At 36.6% G+C, this 23,840-nt stretch overlaps 2 protein-coding genes across 4 annotated transcripts; one reads left to right on the top strand and one right to left on the bottom strand.

Annotated features, from left to right (window-relative positions):
* Positions 1 to 7,660: 7,660 nt before the first annotated feature.
* Positions 7,661 to 10,666, bottom strand: LOC111901800 (probable protein phosphatase 2C 12). 2 transcript variants are annotated; one of them, XM_023897671.3, is made up of 10 exons: positions 10,510 to 10,666; positions 9,992 to 10,269; positions 9,646 to 9,817; positions 9,291 to 9,444; positions 9,132 to 9,195; positions 8,909 to 9,016; positions 8,713 to 8,838; positions 8,364 to 8,602; positions 8,063 to 8,268; positions 7,661 to 7,990 (listed from the first exon to the last, which is right to left on the bottom strand). In XM_023897671.3, the coding sequence occupies exons 2-10, from the start codon at positions 10,184 to 10,186 to the stop codon at positions 7,983 to 7,985; spliced, it is 1,272 nt and encodes a 423-aa protein (XP_023753439.1). In that variant the 5' UTR covers positions 10,187 to 10,269; positions 10,510 to 10,666; the 3' UTR covers positions 7,661 to 7,982. The 2 variants fall into 2 exon arrangements, with proteins under 2 accessions (XP_023753439.1, XP_023753444.1); XM_023897676.3 differs by having other exon boundaries at positions 10,425 to 10,519.
* A 5,071-nt stretch (positions 10,667 to 15,737) lies between these two features.
* Positions 15,738 to 18,507, top strand: LOC111901791 (uncharacterized). Of its 2 annotated transcripts, none has more exons than XM_052764819.1 (7): positions 15,738 to 16,191; positions 16,507 to 16,595; positions 16,697 to 16,832; positions 17,444 to 17,536; positions 17,614 to 17,736; positions 17,822 to 18,084; positions 18,197 to 18,507. In XM_052764819.1, exons 1-7 carry the CDS (start codon positions 16,011 to 16,013, stop codon positions 18,305 to 18,307), a joined length of 996 nt encoding a protein of 331 aa, XP_052620779.1. In that variant the 5' UTR covers positions 15,738 to 16,010; the 3' UTR covers positions 18,308 to 18,507. The 2 variants fall into 2 exon arrangements, with proteins under 2 accessions (XP_052620779.1, XP_023753433.1); XM_023897665.2 differs by having other exon boundaries at positions 17,441 to 17,536.
* Positions 18,508 to 23,840: the final 5,333 nt, after the last annotated feature.

Raw genomic sequence — 23,840 nt, 5'->3', positions numbered from 1 at the left:
ATGGGTCCGAGTCGGCTAGCTACATGTGTGGCAAAGAGGGACATATGTCTTGGGAATGCCCCAAGAGATTTCGAGTTAGCTTTAGCTGCAATCAGATGGGCCACGTGAAGGCCAATTGTCCACAACTTACATCCAATGAGGTTCAGACTCTCGTTCCAACGACACTGCATATTACCGATGGTCGGAAGGGGAAGGCCAAGGCACTGAGGGCTCGGGGCAGAGCCTTTCAGTTGACATAAGAAGAGGCCCGTGCAGCTCTAGATGTCGTGGCTAGTATGTATTTTATCTTTTTCTGTTGATTTATTTATGCTTCTTATATTGTCAATTGTGTAGGTATGTTCCTTGTGAATTTTGTGCATGCGCTTGTGCTATTTGACTCGGGTGCGAGTCAGTCTTTTGTGTCATCATCTTTTAGTTTCAGTTTTAGTATTCCGCGAGAGGCCTTGAGCAGGCCCTTAAGGGTCTCGATATCGGATGAGCGTCCTGTCTCAACTACGGATGTCTACCAGTGTTATGTATTATAGATTTTTGGTGTTGGATATCTGATAGATCTCATCCCTATCTCGATGGGGGTGTTTGTGTGATCATGGGTATGGATTGATTGAGCCGGTTTAGGGCTCTGATCGACTCCGAGCGCCAGTTTGTGACAGTCTGGGATCCTAGTGGGGGAGTGCTGACTATCTATGGCGAGGGTATTAGATCAGGATCAACCTTTTGTTCTGCCGTCAGGGCAAGGCAGAGTTTACAGCATGGGTATATGGGTTTTCTGGAATATGTGGTCGATACTCGGGTTGAGAAGAAATGATCGACTTATGTTTTTGATGTTCCGGTGGTATGAGGTTTCCTTGATGCTTTTCCCAAGGAGTTACCAGGTGTGCCTCCTGAGAAGCAAGTGGATTTCCGGATCGATCTGATTTCGGGTGCGGCGTCGATCGCCAAGGCACCGTACCGTCTTGCACCTTTTGAGATGCAAGAATTATCCTCTCAGCTAGAGGATCTATTGGGGAAATGGTTCATTAGACCGAGCAGTTCTCCGTAGGGAGCTCTGATCCTTTTCGTCAGTAAGAAGGACGGTTCGCACCGGATGTGCATTGATTATCAAGAACTGAACAAGCTGACGGTGAAAAACTGTTACCTTTTTTCGAGGATAGATGATCTTTTTGAACAGCTTCATGGGGGCTTCTTGGTTTTCTAAGATTTATTTGAGGTCCGACTATCATCAGATGAGGGTACGGGAGGAGGATATTCAGAAGACGGACTTCCGAACTCGTTATAGGCATTACGAGTATGTGGTGATGCCTTTTGGGCTCACCAACGCACCAACAACGTTCATGGACCTCATGAATCGGGTGTGTAGGCCCATGTTGGATCGATCAGTGATTGTTTTTATTGATGAGATTCTGGTATATTCGAAGACTAGGGAACAACATGAGGAGCATCTGCGAGATATTCTTGGGGTTTTGAGGATGGAGAGGATTTATGCCAAATTCTCCAAGTGTGATTTTTGGTTGAGAGAGGTTCAGTTTTTGGGGCACCTCGTCAATTAGATGGGTACTTTGGTCAACCTAGCCAAAATTAAGGCGGTGATGCAGTGGGAGGTACCGGGATCTCTATCCGAGATTCGGAGTTTCCTTGGTTTGGCGAGTTGTTATCGGAGGTTCATCAAAGATTTCTCCAAGATTGTTGTTCCTCTCACCAAGTTGACCAGGAAGGATGTTGCCTTTAGTTGGGGGCCTGAGCACCAGCCATCATTTGAGACTCTACGTCAGAGGTTGTGCGAGGCCCTAGTGTTTACCCTCCTGAATGGAGTTCAGGATTTCATAGTCTATTGTGATGCATTTATTACGGGATTGGGTGTTGTGTTCATGCAGAGAGGGCATGTGATAGCCTACGCTTCGAGGCAGCTGAAGCCTCATGAGGCGAGGTACCCTACTCATGATTTGGAGCTAGGGGCAGTGGTTTTTGCCCTCAAGATTTGGTGCCACTATCTCTATGGTTTTCGGTGTACCATCTACACGGACCATAAGAGCCTGAGATACCTTATGGATCAGCCTAATTTTAATATGAGGCAGAGGAGATGGTTTGATGTAGTGAAGGAGTACAATTGTGAGATCTTGTATCATCCAGGAAAGGCCAATGTGATGGCCAATGCCTTGAGCCAGAGGGCATCGAGTACCTCGATGTGAGATGTATGTATGAGGATGACAGTGAAGACTCTAGTTTTAGAGATCATCAAGGAAGCACAGTCAGAGGCCATAAAAGAAGAAACCGTAATATTGAGCGGGTGATTGGTCAGGTTTCGACATTTGGTATGGACAGTAGAGGGCTTTGACTCTCCATGGGTGAGTATGGGTGTCGTATGTGGGTGGGGCCCAACGAATTTTGATGGAGGAGGCCCACAAATCGATATTTTCTATCCACCCAGGGGCCACAAAGATGTATCTTGACTTGAACCATAATTATTGGTGGCCATGTATGAAGAGAGATGTCACATGGTTCGTGGAGAGATGTTTGATCTGCCGAAAGATCAAGGCGAAGCACCAGCGCACTCATGGAAAGTTGCAGCTTCTGGAGGTTCCCCTATGGAAGTGAGAACATATCACTATGGATTTCATTACCAAGCTACTAAGGAGTGCGATGGATGTTGACACTATCTGGGTGATGGTGGATCGTTTGACGAAGAGTGCTCACTTCTTAGCCATTAGTGAGAACTCTTTTGCAGAGAAGTTGGTCAAGATTTATGTTTGTGAGGTGGTGGCTCGACATGGGGTGCCGACATCTATTGTGTCTGACCAGGATGGGCGCTTTACTTCCAAATTTTGGAAGAGATTCCATGAGGAGTTGGGTACTCGACTACATTTTAGCACCGCGTACCATCTGCAGACGGATGAGCAGAGCGAGCGGATGATTCAGACGCTCGAGGATATGCTGCGTGCATGCTTTATTGATTTTGGTGGGAGTTAGGACTCGTATATTCCTTTGTATGAGTTCTCTTATAATGACAGCCATCATACTAGTATCGGTATGCCCCCGTTTGAGCTCTTTTATGGTCAGAGGTGTCGAACTCCTATTTGTTAGGGCGAAGTGGGACAGAGGTTCATGGGGAGCATGAAAGTTGTGCTTAAGTCAACTGAGCTTATACAGCAGGTTTGATAGAGACTTTTGACGGCGTAGAGCCATCAAAAGAGTTATGCGGATCGAAGATGCTCTAAGTTAGAGTTTTAGGTAGGGGATTTTGTGCTCTTGAAGGTGTCACCCTGGAAGGGTGTTATCCGCTTCAGGAAGCGGGGCATGTTGGGCCCCAGATTTATTGGTCCTTTCCAAGTGTTGGCCTGGGTAAACAAGGTGGCTTACTGGTTGGAGCTACCGGAGGAGTTGAGTAAGATCCATGATACCTTCCATGTATCTCAGCTAAGGAAGTATATAACTGATGATACAGTTGTGGTTCCCTTTGAGGACATTTAGTTTGATGATTGCCTAATTATGTAGAGAAGCCTGTAGCCATCTTGGATCGTAAAGTGAAAACCTTGAGGAACAAGGTCGAGAACTTGGTCAAAGCTCAGTGGCAGCACCACAGAGGTTCAGAGTGGACATGGGAATCGGAGTCCGAGATGCGTGAGCAGTATCCTCAGTTGTTTCCGGAGGACGACTTCGAGGGCGAAGTATGATTTTAGTAGGGGAGAATTGTAACATCCTGAAAGAAGGTACAATTTTTATTCTTCAATCTTTCCTTCTTATGTCAAAATTAGTCCCTTAATGTGAAAAGTTGGCAAGTCAATACGCGGGGCGTACGCATGAGTATGTGCATTGTACTCATGCACCATGCAGGATCGCGGAGGCCACCTAGTACGATGGGCGTACGAGGCTCAGATGCAAACCCTAATATTCTTTTGTTCCCTTTAAATAGAACATGATGGTCTCATTTCTAGCCACCCTTATCAGCCTCCAACCCTCTCTCAAACCCTAATTTAGTGTGTGTGGCTTGTAAGTGCGACTTTGCAAGTTTTGAGTGATTCTTGGCTCTTGTAGTTGAAGAAGAAGGTTAGAGAAGAAGAAGAAGAAGAAGAAGGTGCCATCAAGTTTAGAGATCCATAAACCTCCCACCTTTGTACATCATTTTCAGGTATAAAGCTTATACATTAGCTAGTGTTCTTCTAGATCTCTTTAGTGCAAGTTTTATGAGCTTAAGTCCCCAAAGTTTAGACCTTTTTGAGTTGAAGACTCTCCAAAGAGTTTAAGTTGTTCTTTTATGCATCCTTGGGATTCTAGGTTGATAAAAATGTTTGCTTGATCTTTCCTTTGCCCTTATGCATGAGTAATGTACCTTGGAATGAATGAAATGATGTTTTAGCCTCTCTTAGCTATGCAAAGGATTAAAGCCCAAGACTTTATGGATTAAGAGGCCATAAATTAGTCAGATTTATGGATGGAGTGGTTATCTTAACAGATTAAGACCAAAAAGTAAGGAAAAAGGAAGGTTGTGGAGTACGCCATGTGTACTCCCAGCTACACGCACCGTAGCTCGATGATGCCCCTGATGGGTTTTAGCCATAAGAACATCCTATGTGCTCATGAAACCCTATGGATCTAGGTTTCTCTATTGTACATGCTATTCATCCAAGACTTTAAAACCTAAATCTAGCATATGATAATCAATATTAACATAAGAATGGGTTTAAGATATTACCTTGATTGTTATGTAGCAATAACAATCTCAAATCCTTCTTGTATTGACTTTAGAAAGCTTAGAGTCACAAATGTCACTCCTCTAATGGTTCACAAACACCAAGAGCAAAAGGATGAAGAGGAGAAGAGAAGGAGGCTGCCCAAAACGTGTGGAAACCCTAGAAGAAGTCTTCTCCACGTTTTTGGGCATAAGGGTTCTTTAAATAGTGAGGCTATTAGGGTTATCTAACAAGGAAACCCTAATTTGGATGCTTAAGACCTAAGCAACCCATGGGCTCCCTCCTTAAAGGCCTTTGGACGATTTCTAATGGGTTTCCCCATAGAATTCGTCCACCCCTTTAATATGGAGTCCATTAGCTTAATATTCAACTATCATACAATTGACAGTTCCAGTCCCTTAAGTTTAATTAATCTCTTTTAGTCACAAACTTAATTCTTATTAATTCTTGACTAATATTAATTAAACAATATGATTTCTCCTTTAATATATTATTCTCATAATATATTAATAAATCATATTTAATCCTTTCTCTCCATAATTCATCCTATCAAGTTGCTTTGATGAAGGCAACCCAAAAGGACCATGCACCATCGGGTCAAGTACATACCAAAATAGTTATGGACTTAGACACTAATCCAACAGCCCCGACGCATGCTTAGCCAGGTTGTATGCCCAACATTAAGGGTAGTACGCCCAGCGTACTCGTTGGGTGTTCACTTTCTGTTGACTTTTGCTGATTTTGACTTCTGGTCAAAGTTTAGGATTTTGGACCAAGAGAGGGGCAAAATGGTCCTTTTTGACCTTAGTAGGTTTAACTGTGGAGTTTGGACTCGTGAGTGGTTTGGACCTTAATCTAATTAAGGTTAATTATTTTTTAACTAGGCGGAGTCTAGATCCGACAATTCGGGTGCTTGGTTTTCGTGTCATCAGCATCAGGTGAGTCCCCTCACTTACTCTTACCTGTATGGTAGGATAGTTGTAATATTATGACCGGCTGCGTCTAGTTATTAAGTTATGCTATGCTATGTGCTGATATGATACTTGTTTGTGATCGGGCTGCTGATAGCCAACCGGGAGTTGTAGATAACCTTATGAGCATGCTGTTAGCTCACTGGGACTGTTGATAGTCCCAGGGTTGCAGATAACCCATAATTGTTTGCTTATGTTGTATTATATGTGGTATCTATGGGGAACTCACTAAGTTTTGTGCTTACAGTTGTTGATTTGTATGTGGCAGGTACTTTGCAAGACCGCGGGAAAGCGAAGGTTTAATTATACACACACACTGTGAATTTATTACCGAGACATGATCTTTATGTACTTTGATAACTATGACATCTGTGTTTTGAAATGACTTGTAATTAATCTGGTTCTGAAACTATGTTTTTGAAAGTTTTAAAAATGAAATATTTTGTCTAAAATTTGAGGTGTTACAAGAAGGAAGGCAGGCATACGTTACTGAGAGAATGGATTTCTTTGAATGATAAACTAGTTGTATTGTTTTTAGGAATTTTATAAATCTATACCTAATATACCCCTATTATTTTTGTTAAAAAACCATATATACCATTAAAGCTATGTTTATTTACCATATTGCCATTCTTGATCTCGACCATTAAACTTTTTGACCTACTAGTCTACTTTTAGTTTTCGTGTTATTGAGAAACTATGGTTCTCAATATATATATATATATATATATATATATATATATATATATATATATATATATATATATATATATATATATTAGTTTTGTGTCTAGTAACTTGGATGGAGTTGTATAACAAATGGTTTTATGTCTGCTAATTTGGAGATTGAAGATTTTGCTTCTGCTAACTTTGATGGAATTGCATCACAAATTGTTTTTGTCTGCTAATCTAAAGACTAAATATATGGAAAAAGTTAAGTCTTAAAGAAATATAATAAGACGATTATGGGTCAACTTAAATGACAACTTAAATTATATTTCCAAACATAGTTTGGATAAGTTGTTTTTCAATTTTATTCCGAAAACAACCTAAGCTACCATTTCAGTTGTGACCATTTTCCTTCACCTATAATAATCTTAGAGCATATTGGAAATAGATTTAGACATGCATTTTACCCAAAATAATTAGACGCCACAATTTTTTTCCTTGTTCGAAAAACAAAATGATATTTTCTTCAAATTTTAATGTCGAAAATCATCAAAACCACCATAAACAACAATTTAAAGGAATTGGAAATGATTAACAATAAGTGGCATATATTTCACAATATGGTAGGTTTTTTTATTTTTTTTTTGAAATACCGGAAGATCAACTGTAAACAAAAAAAAAAGTTGTCAAGTATAAAGGTTTTTTTTTTTTTTTTTTTTTTTTAAAGAAGTCAAGAGTTTTTCGAAAAATAAAATCATCAATTACCGGAAAATTAATGCTAACTTGCTAAAATGACCAGAACAAAAGGAAATGAAAAATGTGAGGGTTATTTTTAAAATATAAAATCTTATAATATTAACCCTATAATTTATAGAAAACTTTAAATATTGTATTCACTCTATGTACATGTGTGACCTTATAGATTGAAAATGTTGAGGGTGAAATTACATTCATCCTCACAACTTTACATCTAGGATAAATGCTTTTACAAAATGAATGGTTATTTTATAGTAATCATTATTTATCCACAAAATAAAGTAAATTAATAAGTATACTTTAATGGTACGAACGAGTACTCCCCCTAATCAAAACATGATTGAGGGGCACTCATTCAAGCCTTCATCCTAAACCCTAACTTTAAAAAACTTTCTTTTGTTGGTCCCTCATACTTGCATTCACACTAATTAAAAAAAAAAAATCATAAATAAGGTTATCCAATTTATTTTCCAGCTCATTTCCTACAATATTTTCAAACTTCAACAATGACTTGACGTGCACTAAAACAAAGGAGACAGCATCAACATGCCAATTGACAATTGTAACCACTCTCAAGTCTCAAGAGCATAAATAGTCTTTTCCTTTAAATACAACCATCTTAATTTCGTAGTACAATGTTACGAGTAAATAACCTAAGAGTATAACATTAACAACTACAATCTTTATAAAATATAGTACAATGTTAGCTCTATGCATTGTTAGAGAAGTTGGAGAAACATTATATCTCTCTACTAATAAGTAACCTTTTTTCAAATGTTAAAAGTCAATAATTGAATAATTCCCCTTGAGATAGAAAAAAGAACTCATCTCAACAATCTTTTCGTCTTCACATCTATCCTTCGCTCCGAAACAATCGTAAAGGGTACAACCGTAATTCTAATCACCTTCCTGTAAAAAGTAGTATATCAGCTACCAGCTAGCTTTTCAGTTAGTTTGTCAAACAAACAAACAGAATCTTACTTTTGGATGATATTTTCCCTTCCATGGCATCTTTTTTGTATTGGCAGTTTACACAGAGAAAAGGACCATCCCATGGTTTTGACTTTCCGGTCATATTAGCCGATCCATGGTGTATTGAAATTCCTTCTCCAGGCTTCATTTCAATTTGACACACAGCACAGATAAATAATCTGAAAATGTTACAAAGCGGATATTTCGTATCTAACCTGTGAAAACCATGTACAAAACAAAGGAGAGAGTAAATGACTATTTTACCCTTACATGTATAGAAAATGTTAAAGATGTTGGAGTGTATACAAACCGTTGAGAAAGCATAGCAGATCCTTCCTCCACAAGCTCCTCCACTAAATCTGGTTCATAATATTCCTCTTCATCAACATGAGGTGGAGCCTCACTGCTCTTTTTCCTAAACATGGCCTTTAAAACTCTTTTTCCGGTCATCTTTGGCGGTGGCAAGGGCGGATTTGTCTTTTCCGGCGGTAGTACATCCACCACTATGCAGGTTGTATCGTCTCGCAACCCTTTCACTTGTACTGCTTCCTGTACATTAAAAACCAAAGATTGTTGAAAACAAAAACTGAATATTAATAGTATTAATTAATTTTAATATTTAATTAAAGGGTAATTTTGACATTTTTCTGATTCCGTACTTTGACAATATGTGCTGCTGCTGATTCCGGAGCCAATCCGCGACTGCATTCCAGAGCCGATTCGGCAGAAAGAGCATCCCAGACTCCATCACTTGAGATTACAAGCCGCCCTCCAGCAGAAGATAGCTGAAGATCACAAATAAATAAAAAATTTCAATAAAAAGAAAAATAAATTGAGTTTAATTACAAAACTAACCTTCACTTGTTTGACATGAGGAACTGGAACAATGAACTCCCCAACATCTCTATCTCCAATAGACCTTGATAGGCACAACCCACCTGGCCAACATCTTAAAGGACCAATCTACCATAAATATAAAAACATGAGTAAGTAATATCTCATTTATATACATACACAATATTATAAAAAAAGATTTTTTTTTTTTTATAAACTGTATAAGATTAAGAATTTAAGATACCTCTGTGCCACCACCGGTATTTAGGCGACCGACTTCACCACCACTAGCAGTGACACGTTCCCGCCTATAAAGAAAGTAAATTGTAATATTTGGAATAAAATTTAATCCAAAAAGAAAGAAAGGGGAATAAAATTGTAATGTATTTGGAATAAAATTTACTCTTCTTCATTGGTGTCAAGTCTGTGATCTGCTGAGAGAAAATACACAGAGCCATCAGCGGATTCAAGTATGCAGCGGGAATCCCCAACTGATGCTACTGTTACTATTAATCCTTCAACAATTACAAATGTGACAGTTGTCCCTGACATTTGAGCTGCAATTGTAACAATATTAAATGTCAAAATAAGTACTTACATATTTCAACATGATTATGATTGTGCTTACTGAATTTGCATACAGATGCGTCTTAAGATATGCTTTTTAAGTCTTGATATGCATTACCACAAAGGTATTACTATCTAGTCTCAGACATAATGGTAGTTGAAATTTTTGAAGGAATGTCTATAGTCCATACCTTTTTCTTGGAAATCTTTATCTGTTTTCACAAAACCAGCAACCATAGCCCTAGGCAAGGCTGCCACCCATTCATCACGATTCAGATTGGGAGGAATAGCACAAAGAACATTGTTCAAAAGGTTCTCCTTAGTATATATAGCTGCTGCAGACCCATTATGACCATCAAATATCTGCAAAAGAGAAGTTAGGTGGGAGCATTACAAGAAATCCATCAACTACTACAATGAAATGAAACAAATGTGAATTGAGGAGAAGAGAAAAAGAGTAATTGCAATCTGATCAACCTCATCAGAGACACAGGTCATTAAAGTTTCATCAAAGGGGGAGAAAGGTTGACAACATACCCCAAAGACAGAATAAGTGGTAATACCATCTCCCAACACGCGTTGGCATTCCGTTTTGATCAATGCGAAGTCTTCCCCTTTCTTAGATTCGTTAGCCTGACCACAAGCAATCTCCGGCCTATCAGCCTTTTGATTCGCCGATTCACGCTTCAACAACACCGACAATGGAACGTGCTCACTCTTATTGCAGGACATTTCCTTGATCGCTTCCAGTATCCAGATTTATAAAGTCAAGCTTACAGCTTCTCCTATTCCAGCATGATATACTCGATAAAATCCTATAAGATCAAAAACAAAATCCTCAGCAATCAAACATTCCGAAACGATTGCCTTACATCTAACAAAAATCGAGTAAAATAAGCATCAGATTCAAAAGAACGACACACAAATACTAATTTTCATAAGTCGTAACAACGATAGGTGCAATGAAAACCTTAATCAAAGAGCAATGTAGATGAACAAAGACAAAAATCAACAATAAATGAAATAAAGAATCAAAGAAAGAGAAATTGAGTTACAAAGATTCGAGTATGAAGTTGGATTGATCGATTCGTGGTTGCAGAGGGAAAAAGTCGGGATTCGATTCGCTACAAAAATTTCCGCGCGAGAGAGGGGGCGTGATAGCTGTGATTTTTATTTTTATTTTTATTTTCGTGATGTTCGAGCGTGTGCTGACATGTCCACACACTCAAAGCGCGTGTGTTATGAGTTGTCTTTCTATTTTCTTTTTATGGATGAAATATTATTTTAGAATATTTAAGAAAAAAAATGTCTATACTCATACTACATTCTACATACATTCTTACGACAAAATACAAAAGACAAAAAACTAATAATAATAATAAAATAATGTGTTTTTATTTAATATCAAAACTTGATAATTTGGAAAAATAATATCTTTAAACAATTTAAAAGAATAACGATTTAAACTTTTACTTGAAAATAATCAAGTGTTAAATCGATAATACAATAAAAATTAGGGCTGACAAATATGTATCATAGATAACCAACCAACATGTTACCAACCGAACCAATTAAATTGGTAGCCAAGTTGTTTGGTAGCCAATATGTTTGGCTGGTAATACCATGTCAATTAAGTAGTATTGGTACGGTAACGATATAAAATTTTGAATACCACGGTTGTATCATACCAACCAATATATATATATATATATATATATATATATATATATATATATATATATATATATATATATATATATATATACAAAGAAATAGAATTCTCATATCTTCATGTTTTAATTAGAATAACAACTAACAAGTCTTAGAATTATTAAACTAACACATTGACCAACAAATTTCTTGATATTTATTGTTTGATGTGCACGAGATCGGTGATACATACACTAAAACTTAAAAAGGAATACTAACTTCTCATTCATTTTACTTGTACTGTTATCATTTGTTTCCTCTAGCAACTTGCTAGGGGTGGACCTCTTTTAATCCTTTTAGGGATTTCCAAAAAAAAATACTACCAGAAGCGAGTGAAGCAACGGTCAAATGTTCACAAATTCAACTTGTATTCATGTATAGTACATATTAGTTAAAAACTTTGGTATGTACCAAATACCAATATATACCAACCAAAATTGTTGGTAGCCAAATTAATTGGTACCAAGTACACTTGGTACGGTACTGGTAACAAAAATTTTATACCAACTATAGTTGGTACATTACACGGTTTGAAGAAAAAAAACTCGGTACTGTACCAATTTCACCCCTAATAAAAATACGTTATGATTTTATGAAGTTTATTTTTAGAAATTTCAAGCAAAAGATTGGTTTTATTATACTGTTGAAACGTAAACATGAATTTGTGATATAAACGAATCCAATAATAAAATAGAAAAAAATAGACTAATTTTTGTAGGTTTCTATAATTCTATTATTGATTTCATGAAGATTGACATAGTGAAACATGAAAGAAATCAAAATTTGTAAAATCGGAATACATTTTTTAGGTGTAAAATATATTCGGTTTTTACATTTGTAGAAAAAAAAATATGCACCATAAGTTTTTTTCAAATCATATTTGATGTTGTTAATTTTGGTTCAATGTCAAAAACCTCTATGGGACACTAACCCTACAAGACTTCGTTTTCGTACGGAGACCCGTCCCGTATATCCCATAGGAATCTCGAAATAATCACTCTATATTTTAACTATTATTATTTATAAAAAGAAAAAAAAAATAACAAACTTAGAGTAACCATCATGTAATATATGTTTTATATTTGAATAATTAATGCTATGTAAGTTTAAACGGAATAAATTGAGTGAAGATAAGGTAAATAAGGTTAAACAAGAGATTATGGGTCAAATGGGGTTAACGAGGGATTCAGGAGAAACGGGACGCAGAAGCGTGAGCAGCGGGTGATCTTGAAATTTGGAGGCGAGATCGGGGGCTGGAAAACGAATGAATTCGTGGAGAGGGGGGGGGGGGTTATAATTTTGGCTGAATTTGGTCCCAATGACAAGGATATCCCTATTTGTTTCCAAAATGTCTCTAGTCTTTTTTGAAGAGGTAAATGTGCATTCAATCGAGAACAATGTCACGATTGAAAAAAAAATCTTCCAAACAAGACGCATTGATTGAAGCTACTTCAAACACATGTTAACTATACGACTAATAGAATATTTCAACCAAAATTCTGTGTAAGAAAGATGAAATGTTTGAATTTTGCATTGAAAAGAGAACTAGGGTTTATATATGCACTAATGCACAAGAACCATTGAATTAAACTGTCAAATCGTTCACCAGGTGGAGGAGAGAGATGTTAGAGTACCCGATGGAGGGAGACATATATGAAGGAGTATGCAGTGGTGGAGGTAGAGGCGGTGGAAACAAACAATAGATAAGACAAAAGTGGTTGAGGTGAAGGTGGAGGTGACGGTGTAGTGGTGAAGGGTGATGGATGTTTTCTATGGTAAGGAAAGAGTGACTGGAATGAAGAGGCATGAAATATAAACATAAGATTACGCTTATAACTTATAAACTTATAATTTATTAGATGTTTTCCACATGATAACTTACTTTTTTTGTTTTTTTGGGAAGTGTTCTGGGAAGTGATGTCAACTTTTTTGTCTTCTGGGAAGTGTTCTGATGTCAACTTTATATGTGTCTCACATGTTAGGAAGTAAGCGCTTTAAAGTAACAAATGAGTAAAGATGTATGATAAGACATTTACAGTTATTTTATATGACCCTTGAAAAAACTCATTATACTTCGAAAAAGAATTAACTATAATAAAACTACAACCGAAAATCCTAAATAAATTTAAGCAATTTCTAAAACTTCAAAAATACTTATCAACATCGAGGGATATTCGATTGATCATAAAATCATAATCATTTTAATGTAATATAATCCAACGACTCTAAAACTATTAATCCCAAAAAAATATATTGTGTCTCTAATAACAAAGGTGACTAATCCCTGATACTCAAGACACACATCAAAATTATTCGTAAGATTAAGGAGCTTAATGAGACACATATGGATTATAAATCATTATGAAACAACTCATCTTGCTTTTAAGAAACCCATTTAGACCTCAATGCACTATCAATGAAAACCTCACATATCTGCTACAGCTATAGCTATTTCAAACTCCACAAGTAACCATATGACATCAGAGTCCTCTGTGCATATACGTTGATGAGGGAGTAACAACAACGAAAACAAAACACAAAGCTGCACATATGACGAATCTTTACCTATTGGTGGCAACATCACAAGTGTATAATAACTCATCTAAAATGGTCAAAGGTTGCCACCATACTTGTTAGAACTTGGGAGAAAAACAGAGTCAATTTGATAATCAAATTGTTCCTAGATTTCTCGATGGACCGTATAATGTCCGTTTTTCTTAATTAATAATTCGACTATATGTATGGGTCAACACAAATTTTAAAGTTTGATACTCTACAATATGCACTTTTGATTTTAGGCACGAAAAATAATGCAACTATATTGAAGTGGTGTAAGGATTGTTCCAATTACCAAGAGTTCAAAACATGTTATGAGTATATACTTATACTATTTGAAGATCGGGTAAAGACGACGAATATATATATATATATATATATATATATATATATATATATATATATATATATATATATATATATATATATATATATATATATATATATATATATATATATATATATATATATATATATATATATATATATATATATATATATATATATATATATATATATATATATATATATATATAACCATTTCGTTGAAAGTTTCTTTTAACAATATTTTTTGTGCTTTTCCCTTATTTTAGAACATCATTAAAAAAATCAATAAATATTTTACTATTTTACTTTAGGGATTAGAGGAGTTTGGTAGTTGACTAAGTAGTAGAAACTGTTTCATTGGATATTTATATAAGATATATTATGCTTTTTTGATTCAATTTTCCCGTTGTTAGACTTTCTTTCTCCAATATTTCCTACGTACAACATATGGTAATTAATCGTTAGATTTTAGTTTTCATGCAAGAACTTGAATAAATAATTGTAGACTCTAAATAGACCTTGAATTTCTACTAGAAAGTTGATGTATGATTATGTCTTCAACAAGTATTAAATGAGTTCATATGGTCAATTACTAGATGTAATAAATATAGTTGCCTACCAATTTTATGGGGCCAATTAAAGCACAATGGGATGGATTCACATTTGCCTTTAATTTCTACTTTTTATATACAATTATTCGGCTTTCAATTAGGGGAGGATGTCACCATTATTTTCCTTTTTAGTCACATCTATAGTAGTTGCTCTATGGCATGTATATATTTTTTTATATGAATATGATGTGGAGCCTTGAAGTACCTTCAATTTACTTTCCGTAAATTCTAGAGGCATGAAATCTTACCCTTTGATCTCATTCACTTATTAGACGGTTGAGGAAACATAGACAGAGACAAGTGTAATTGGACAAACTACCCAACAAGTGTGTACATTCGATCATTTATGAACAGGTTATTAAAACATCTTCTTTTTTTGTCGGGTTTTCATTTGTAGAAGCATAAAACAATATAACAACTCATAAAATACGTAACAAAATTCGAAGATGTAAAATATAAAAGATTCAAAGATGTAAATATATAAAAGAGTTTTAAGGAAAATGAATTATACTATAATTTAAAGCGGTTAAGACCCCTTGTTTTACATCCACTTTCCTTGAGTTAATCTTCATAGAAATAGTTATAACAAATCACAATGCGGTTTATCGATGCAACATATAAAAGATAAGTAATATATTGGGTTTGACTTGGTCAAATTCAAACTATTTGATACAATAATTAGAAGCCCTGGATTCGGTCCTATTGCCTGAGATATGTTTTTTACTGGATCCGATAAGATGTTCGATATAACTCAGTGAACATTTATCAAACAACTCATTACTAACGTATCACTCTTATTAACATAACTTTGTCAAAACAAAACTTAGTAAAATAATATAACAGCTCACAATATACACAATGCAATTTATAGATGCGAAATATAAAAGATAAGCAGTATAGTTTTTTTTCATGACAGGCGGAACTTTTAACGAAATCAAACAATAGAGACCAACTAAGTGAGAAAAAGAAAAAATATGGAGGAACATGTAACTTCATCTAAACAATAGGGACCATTTCAGGAATTTTCTCAAATTAAAAACTTATGATTCCATATGTAAAACCAAATCAAACCCCGAGAAACGCACAACTAAAAATCCCCTCGATTTTATTCACTGTTGTTCTTTTGGGACATCGCACTCGCCAGTTCCCTGATTCAGAAACCCATTCAATTTCAATAAATTTAGGGATTGATCCGTCTACTACACAACCCTGAATAGAAAGAACAAGAAAATTCAGACATTTATAGAAGGAGAAATAAAGCGTTTTAAATATACAGAAGGAGGAGGGACGGAGGCTGGAGGGAGATGATGGGATGAAGACGAAGTTGAAAAATAAGAAGAGAAAGTGGGCAGATGGCAAGAGCCGAGTTAAGTTATAATTATTCGAATAATGGAAGAGGAGGAGCACCCAAATGGTGTTATTACAAGAGAACTACAGTTATCATTTGTTCATTCAACATTGCGATTGCTTTTTATGTTTTCCACAATCTCTACAGTTCCATCTACTCTTACCCTTATCAAGATTTACACAACGGTAAAGTTCGTTTCGTTTTTTTTTTTCTATGGCTGTTTTGTTTGTTCATATGTGTAAAACCCAAAACCCGGTTGCGATTTTTGCCCTTTTTTTTTTTCCAGATTGCAGAGCGGTTTTTGCTTGTTCGAACAAACCCCTAATGTAAATACAATGCTTTTCGTAGTTTCATTTCTCGGAAGTACAAATCTGATGGTTTTATGGAAAACCCAAGTTATCAATTTTTCGAATGGATTAGTAATCAATTTTTGGAACTGTGAAGTTCTATTTTCAAAATCTTCTTTTTTGGTTGAATTTGATGTGTGATTGTTTTTAAAGGTGTTAGCTACCCTCCAGATCAAATAAGAAATATGGAAGAATCAGTGCGAATACGGATAGAATCTAAACCTGTAAAGCTCATGGAAATGGTAAGATTCACACTTGATTTTTGATTGTTTAATTGTTCATAGATTCATCATTTGATCGCATAATTTGATTAAGTGAGTTCTCCGATTTGTATTCTTAAAAGGTAAAAAAGATCAAAAAGCATTTTAATAAAGAAGAAGCAATTAAATTACCACAGCCATTGAAGCAGAAGCTAACCAATGAGCTCCTAGAAGTTTTGAGTGTCGTGAATGCCAGTTCTAACACAACTTTACAGCATGGTATGTTTATCTTTAGTAATTTATCTTTTGCAAACTTGATTATTCTTTGTATCTTGCTTGTTTCTTAAGTATTCTATTAAATAATATTTTATTGGAATCATTTTGGATCTATGCTTAAAGAATAATCAAATATATATATTTCTTGCAAAAATTGTTCTCATGACTCATGGGGATCCTTCACCTAACATCGATTATCGGACCAATGATTAATGCTTGTTAGGTGTAATTACTGTTCATGCCCTCCTCATCCTCATCATGGATTTACTCTTGGCCTCTTGTATTTGTAAAAGATTTAAATGCCCTCCTCATCTTCATCATGAAAAATAGCCTTAAAAAGCTTGTCTAGTCCTTTCAGGGTAACTAACACAACCTAATTGCCATCACTTTCTCATGCTATATATCTTACAACCTAAGAATAGCATCTAAGAAAACATTTTTTCTTATCCATACCTACCTAAATGGCTAAAATACCCTTGATAAGACATAACTGAGAAATCTCACTAATATTTTCTAATAGTTGTTGATGGGCAAATATGTACATTTTTAATTCAAAACAAAGCCTATTGTCCTCTACTTCTATCTTATTGACATCTTTTTGATACACACAGAAGCAATTCAACAATGGAGGAAGCAAAAACTAGAGGAAGCCAAAAGATTAAAACATGGAAAGACCTCAAATTCAACTATCTTAATAGAGGAAGCAGGTATTTCAATCTTCTATAAAGCCTTTAGACCCCTTTTTGTTACACATGACATGACAAAACCTATTTACATTTTATAGGAATACTTGCAAAATTATTGGAGTTAAAATGGGCTGAGCTATTAGATCAAATTGGACTCTGGATTCCCATTAATGTCACCACCAATGAGCACAATGACAAACCCGAGGGTGAAGAAGATTTTGGTAACTAAAATAAATCCTTTTTTTTTTTCTAAAAAAAAAAAAGATCATTTATGACAAATAAAAAACATAATACCCATATTTCCAGATGACAAGATCCTAGCTGGCAGGCGGCTGCCGCCTGAATGTAATGTGGAACACCATACGGATTATGGTGGTCAAGCGGTCAAATGGGGGCTTACTCATCATAAAGAAAGTGCTTATGATTGTTGTCAAGCTTGTTTGGATCATGCTAAAAATGCTAAACCAGATCAAATTAAATGTAATATTTGGGTTTATTGCCCTGTTGAGGAAGGATGTCATTCTCCAGATATATATCAACATAAACTTCAAGAATGTTGGCTAAAATATGTAAGTTTTTCATTGTTTTTCTACGTTTTTTCAAATAATAATATTTAATATGAAAAAAGGAAAGTACAATGCTATAATCTATAACTCATAGTTTCTTGTATGTGATATGCAGGATGAAAAGCCAAAAGTAAACTTTAAAGACATGTATTCAGAAAGTTACAGAAGTCGGTATCCAGATGCACCGATTTTTGTCCCTTGGGTGTCTGGTGTTATCAGTTCTTAATTGGTTCAGACAAGTGGAGAAGAAGCTATATATTCAGACTAAATAGCATATTCATGTAAAATCGATCTTTTTGAGTGTTCTTCAAGTTCATTTGTGGTTTTGTTTTTAACTGGAGCCAAAAGGCTTGTTGTTTCTTTGATGTTGTTGCTTTTTGTTCTTTTTTGAGTTAAATGCAGGAAATAGAAACATGCATTCATTTATTTGCTTATTATAGCATCTTACTTTCATTTCTTGCTATTACAACAATGTACTTTAAAAATATATCCAATCTAGGAGTAGCAGCGTAATTGTTAATTGTACATGAAGATGTTACCTTTTGCCAACAAAACGTAACATTATTGCTACTAGGATTTTAATCTTCTGGTAGTATTGATAAAAAAATTTCGGTCTTAGAAAAAAACATGGTGAAAAATAATTTCAACACTAAAACCCATAACATAAGAATTTCGGTTGTGTATGTTATTATCGAAGAAAACCTATATATATAATTTTGAGATCTTGTTCGTATACAACAAAATTGCAAAAATGGTCTCTGTTTAGCCAAAAATTGACACTTTGGTCTAAAAAATTTGGACTAGCACTATTGCTCCAAAATAGACTTTTATTGTGGTTTTGTCCATTTAAAAAACAGAAATACTTAAATAGATGGATTTACCTTTTTTATTTTGTTTTTTATTACAATAAATAAAAAAGGCAAGCACAAAACCCAACCCAATGTCTAACCCCTCCACCTTCTCTTTCGTGCTACTAGACTAGCATTCTGCATTATTCACATATTTGCTCTCCGGTAAACATTACCACCACCGGTCAATACCAATACCAACACCATCACCACCACCCACCCTAACGCCATTATTGTTGGAAACCAGCTTCATTCTTACCCGAAACCATCGACAACATATGGAACCATTACAGAGATCTTCATCACGATGTGAACAAACAAAGAAACGAGTCGGTAACCCTAGTGTTTTGGTGATCTTCATCACGATGTGAACAGACAAAGAAACAACGAGTCGGTAACCTTAGCGTTTTCGTTACCGCCATCATCTTCATTAGAAACGCTAGTGTCGCCATCATCTGTTGTCAGCGCTCTAACTCGACGATGGTAATCGACAACCGTCGTTGTAACTCAAAAAGTTTAACATTATCTAGTGTTGTAACTCGACAAACACAACATAACCTTAGAATTATCCCGTGCCGACTTTATTGGTGCCGCCCATTTCGTTGCCACATTCACATATAAGAAAACCTAACTCACGACTTCACTAGTTTGCAGAATTGTTGTTCGTCGGGGTTCTGTAGCTCGTAGCTCAACGATGTTGTCGAAGAAAGAGCAAGACAAAGCTGATGTTTTAAGCCAACAACGCTAGAGTTAGAGTTTCTAGACAGTGGTGTTATCAGATGAGGAGAGAGACAAAGGAAAATCCATCGTTATAGTAGTTGATGTCATATCCATAAAAAACTTCAAGTTGGTGTCATATCCATTAAAAAATTCAAGTTTTTGGATCATCCGTACAAGTCAAAAAGATTTTCGATCAAATTCATTTTTTTTTCAAACCATAAGGACCAAATTTGTGGTTTACTAAAAAAATATGATAAAGATCTTAGAGTGTCTTTTATATAAAAATGAAAATTTTTATAATCTAATTTTTATTTTATTTCATTACCTTATGATCTTACCATATTTTGTTATCGGATTGAATGTATTTTATTTTATTCTCAGTGTCTGAAATATGATTTTGTCTTAATATAATCTTATTGTATTATTATGTTTGACGTATGATAGTATGTTACCATAATCATATTGTTTTTCCTCTGACATAATATATTATTTTACTAATAATACTAAGGGGTGTTTAATATACCTGTTGCTAGGCCAGTTAGGTAATCTCTAACTCGATCTAAATAATAGTGTTTGATACGATTAGCATAACATTTTTTGACGTCCTTCTTCATCATCAACGCAACTTAAAGCTCCTCCCCGGTCAATTCCGATATGTTCATCATTAGCACTCTCATGCTGATGTCCCTTTGTTTCCGAGTCTCTCTATCCGAAACAAGTTGTAAAAGTTTATCCATTCTATCTTTTATGACTTGCACATTTTCGTTCATTTCTTTCAAGTCATCCGACTCCGACGCTTTGCTCTTGCTTTTGCTTTTTGATTTTTCCCTTCCCATCGGTCGGGATGGTGGTGAAATTTCAATGGGCTCATCATCGTTGAGGTCAAAATAAACACGAGTATCCGATGTAGTTTGAACGGATTCAAATTCCTCTTATCCTTCGCTCACTCACTGTCGTAAACCTCCACCTTGACTTGATCTCGCCATGATCTTAAGCTCAAGTTCCGATTTTGTCTTTCAATTCCAAATGTATCTTCGTTAAGAAGTTCCGATTTTGTCTTTCAATTCCGATCTAAAGAGTCCCGAAATCAAACTTCCGATTTCAAAATTCTGATATCGATTTACAAATTCCTATTTCTGAATTGATTACAAAAATTAACGATGACAGATTTCAGTTTCGAAGGCCTATTTCGATCCTTAGTTTTGATTATAAAAAATTTCGATTGCCATTAAAGGTTCTGAATTAAATTTCAATCAATTTGGTTTCCGACTTCAGCTAGCCGCTTGATTCTCATGTGTCGATAACCAGAGGTAGGAGCAGCGATTTTCAATTCAAGTGGGAGATTGAGCAGCGATTTGATTTCAAAGTGACGGTAGTGAAATTTACTACATCTATATATTTATTCCGGATTGCATTTGGGCAAAAAAAAATCGAAGGCTTGGTGGTGCAAACAAGGTGTTTCTTTTTCTACCCGCCAAGTGTTTGATAAAATGCCTGAATGAGTTTTCAAGTGTTGTTGCTAATTTTCAATTCAAGCTGATGTAGAGATTCTATCCGGTGTGGGTTCCATTGTGCACACTCCAACCTTTTGTTGGAGTGTCACTTTTTCTTTTGGGTTAGTGCTTCTAATTTCGGGTCTCACCTTGAGGCTTAAAAAAAACTTTATCTAATGGTTTATGGCGTCTTTTCATTCCTTTGAGAGCGGAGCTTGGCCGTGTCCCTTTCGGGGGTTTCATTATTGCCCAAATGGTATTGTTGGAAGTAAAGGGATTTCCTATATGATATCTCATCTCAAGAGCTTACACCTCCATACAGATGAACGCAGAGCTGTGTTACGGAAGGCTATTACTTCTGACATTGGATTGTTTATGTCTGTGGCAACAACTTTGAAGGAGTTTGGTCAATGGATATGTGGGGATTGCATGAAGCTTTATGCCCTGAGTCGTTCATGTCACCACCCGGATGGCTTGATTAAGTTTATTGACGGGGCTGATGACATGAGCATGCATATTGTTGGCATTCCAAAGCCGCTACCCAATGAACCGGAAGCCGACCTCAATGGTAGGTTGGTGATGGATGCTCAACTACTTGATCGTGTTTTTAAGCTGCCTATCACCACTGTCAAAAGCATCCCTCACAACTGTCGTATGGCTTTCTCTCAGGCATTGAAAGCAGCCCTTTCCAAAGTGGTTGCTCATCCCGGATCCGTTGAAGCATGGGTTGCTCTGTTAATTCTTCCTAGGTGTACTCTTCAGGTGTTCAGGCCCAAGAATAGGCAAGAAAGTAGGTTTGGCAACAGGAAGTATTTGCAACATCGTAATATCTTGAGCGCTTTAGCTACTTGGGGGACTGAAGACGGTATCGCCAAGCTAGTTAAAAACTTAGTTGACAATGCAAGAATGGAGCAACAAGATAAAAAAGAAGAGTACATTCAGGAGAAAAGAACACCGAGCAGCACCAATGTCAGACAATGTCTTCGTAAGGTTGTCGATGGACATTTTACAGCAGCAGTGAAAGTTTTGTGTTCTTCGGGGGTTGCTCCTTTTGGGGGTGATACCACGAAGGCATTGGAGGATAAGCATCTATACAAGCCACCGCCTTCCATGACCAACACCATATTTTCAGAACCTCCCCTGGTAGTGGATGTTGGCAATGTCCTTGGGGGAATTAAATCCTTCCCTAAAGGTACCTCGTCTGGGAGGGACGGGTTGAGAGCTCAACACATTTTAGATGCCCTTTGTGGAGAAGGTTCGGCTATAGCCAAAGACCTCCTACGTGCTATTACTTCTGTGGTTAATCTATGGCTAGGAGGAAGATGCCCTTCGAGCTTGGCAGAATTTGTTGCCTCTGCTCCTCTCACGCCGCTCTTAAAACCTAACAAGGGAATACGACCTATTGCAGTAGGTACTATATGGAGACGTTTGGTTTCCAAGTTGGCCATGAAAGGGGTTGGTAAAGAAATGTCCAAATATCTCAATGGTTTTCAGTTCGGAGTCGGGGTGTCGGGTGGCACTGAGGCCATTTTACATAGCGCCAATAGGTTGTTGAGTGAGCGCCACGATAACAAATCTCTCTCCATGCTTACCGTGGACTTCTCTAATGCCTTTAACCTTGTTGACAGATCCGCATTACTTCATGAGGTCAGATTGAGGTGTCCATCTATTTCCTTGTGGGTCGAATTCCTATATGGTCAAGCAGCAAGGTTATATCTAGGCAACACACATATCAGGTCTTCTACTGGGGTTCAACAAGGAGACCCCTTGGGACCACTTCTCTTTGCCATTGTGTTGCACCCTCTCTTGCATAAAATTAGAGACAATTGCAAGCTTCTTCTCCATGCCTGGTACTTGGATGATGGCACACTTATCGGAGATTCGGAGGAGGTGGCCAAAGCATTGGACATCATTAAGGTGACTAGCCCAAAATTGGGCCTTCAGCTGAATATCAAGAAAACCGAGCTCTTTTGGCCCTTGTGTGATGGTAGGAAGTTACGGGAGGGGCTATTTCCGGCAGACATTAGGAGGCCGCCTTTGGGGGTGAAACTTCTTGGGGGAGCTGTTAGTAGAGATGCTAGTTTCATTCGCAGCCTAGCCTCAAAGAGAGCCGAAAACGCTCTAAATTTGATGCGCCTTCTTCCACAATTGTCTGACCCCGAGAGTGAGCTCCTTCTTCTTCGGTCTTGTATGGGTATTGCTAAGCTTTTCTTTGGGTTGAGGACATGCCAACCCGTTCACATGGAGGAGGCGACAATATTCTTTGACAATGGATTGCACACGACGATTGAGGACATTGTGGTTTGTGGGGGCCCTTTCTTTGGTGACATACAATGGCGAATTGCTTCCTTACCCATTAGGTTTGGGGGTTTGGGTTTATACTCGGAAGTAGAGGCTACCTCCTATGCTTTTTTTTTCCTCAAGGGCCCAATCTTGGGTATTGCAAGACCATATCTTACGGGATAGCGGTATACATGGTATGGATTCTGATTATAATTGTGCCTTGGCAGCCCTTCGTAACAAGCTTCCAGATTTTTACCTTAAAAATTTTACTACTAAAGACACCCCCCCCTAAATCCCAGAATACACTGGCGAGTGCCATTTTTTGTAAAATTGTCCAAGATATGGAAATGCATTTCGACATGATGGCTCGGCAGAAAGCGGTTTTCCAGTGCTTACGTGCACCACATGCTCAAGA

This window comes from Lactuca sativa, chromosome 6, assembly GCF_002870075.4.
Source record: "Lactuca sativa cultivar Salinas chromosome 6, Lsat_Salinas_v11, whole genome shotgun sequence".
Lineage (NCBI taxonomy): Eukaryota > Viridiplantae > Streptophyta > Magnoliopsida > Asterales > Asteraceae > Lactuca > Lactuca sativa.
Note: the sequence above shows the minus strand (reverse complement) of the source record. Positions and strands in the feature narration are given on the sequence as shown.